Source organism: Aplysia californica, unplaced genomic scaffold, assembly GCF_000002075.1.
Source record: "Aplysia californica isolate F4 #8 unplaced genomic scaffold, AplCal3.0 scaffold00025, whole genome shotgun sequence".
NCBI lineage: Eukaryota > Metazoa > Mollusca > Gastropoda > Aplysiida > Aplysiidae > Aplysia > Aplysia californica.
The window spans coordinates 296,796-298,257 of NW_004797295.1; the positions used below are offsets into that span (position 1 = coordinate 296,796).

At 40.8% G+C, this 1,462-nt stretch overlaps 1 protein-coding gene across 1 annotated transcript in view; it reads right to left on the bottom strand.

Moving 5' to 3' along the window:
• Window positions 1-1,462, bottom strand: part of LOC101862243 — a gene marked incomplete in the record, with an annotated part of 9,268 nt that overhangs the window by 1,839 nt on the left and 5,967 nt on the right. The window contains 1 exon segment of the mRNA XM_013089038.2: window positions 166-339. Within this exon segment, the coding sequence (XP_012944492.1) occupies window positions 166-339 (174 nt within the window).

Genomic DNA, 1,462 nt, shown 5'->3' on the forward strand with positions numbered 1-1,462 from the left:
CCCTCACCCTCTTCCCAAAAGTCAAGTAGAAAGATCGGGATAATGAAGTTTTTTTTAGAGCATCCGAGGAAAGGAGCGGATGGAGAACCATGATCGCCGATGTCTGTCGCAGATCAGGCACTTGATAATGAAACTAAAATAATTAATCATAAATATAATACTTACCCATGGTTAAGAAACACTTTCCTTCAGTCCATTCAGAAACTTTCTTTACGTTAGTCTCCTGGTGTGGGATCATTGTGCTAGCCTCGGGATTCTCGTCCTTTTGGATGTACAAGTTTGTACCCGTGCCGTGTGAAGAGAACTGTGCCGCTGATCTACCCGTGGTGCAGATAGTGGCTGTGGTGTAGTATGGAGGAAATACAAATCGTGTAAAAATCGGGCGGCATGCAAAAAAATCATACAGCGTGATCGTGTATTTGTATTAAAGCGGACATTTCGAGCTCATTTTTTATTTTGCCAATTTGCATTTAGCTTTGGGTGGCATTTGTAGGTCAACGATCAAACAATTAACAAAAGAAAATTAAATCCTGATTTAGAATACTTTTTTAAAACAAACTATTCGGGCCCACTGTTAAACAACGCCCTCTGGGGCATACACAGAATCACTACAAAAATGATTTACAGTAACCTAGCCTCCAAATTGCTCAGTTTGAGACAGCGACATCGTCTTGCCGTCAGATTTAAGTGCAAGCACGTAGTTATCTCCCCCTCCCCTCTACTACCTCAACCCTAGACCGCCTGGCGTCCAGACGTCACCACCTGATTCTTGAAAAGTAGGCCTACTCACCCGTTGGACTGTTTCATAGGAATGCGTTAAAGTGCGGTGCTGACGTTTTATGTATTAGGTGTACGCTCTAAATCTCCTGTTATTTCTTACTCATTTTCGGCGAATGTTTAAAAAAACAAACGAGTTACATGTCGGAGACTTAAGTTTGCAGGGGTAAGGATATAGACTCAGTTGGTCACCCAAATTTAAAAACCGCATGCAAATACATAAGAATACTAAACGGAGCGAATTGTGCTCATCCCGCTTTAACCGTAGACTGACGAAAGTGAACTCGCAATTGAAGGAATTTAGAGAAAATAAGTCATTGCAGTGTGATTTCGATTTTTATATAACCAGTTCACCTACATTGTTAAGAATGGCTTAATGATGAAAATGGGCCTTAAGTGCGTTTGGTATTTATATTTATGTTATGTTGTTTGTCCTTCGCTTATGAAGAATGACTTCACAAATTGGTCAGATTGAGATAGCGACACCTTCTTGCCGTTAGATTTCAGTGTAGGCATGTAGTTACGGGATGAAAACAATTCGGTCCGTTTAATATTTTTGTGTAATTGCATGGTATTTTTAAATTTGGGTGACCGACTGAGTCTAAATCCTTACCCCTGCAAACTTCACACACACACACACACACACACACACACACACACACACACACACACACACACACACACA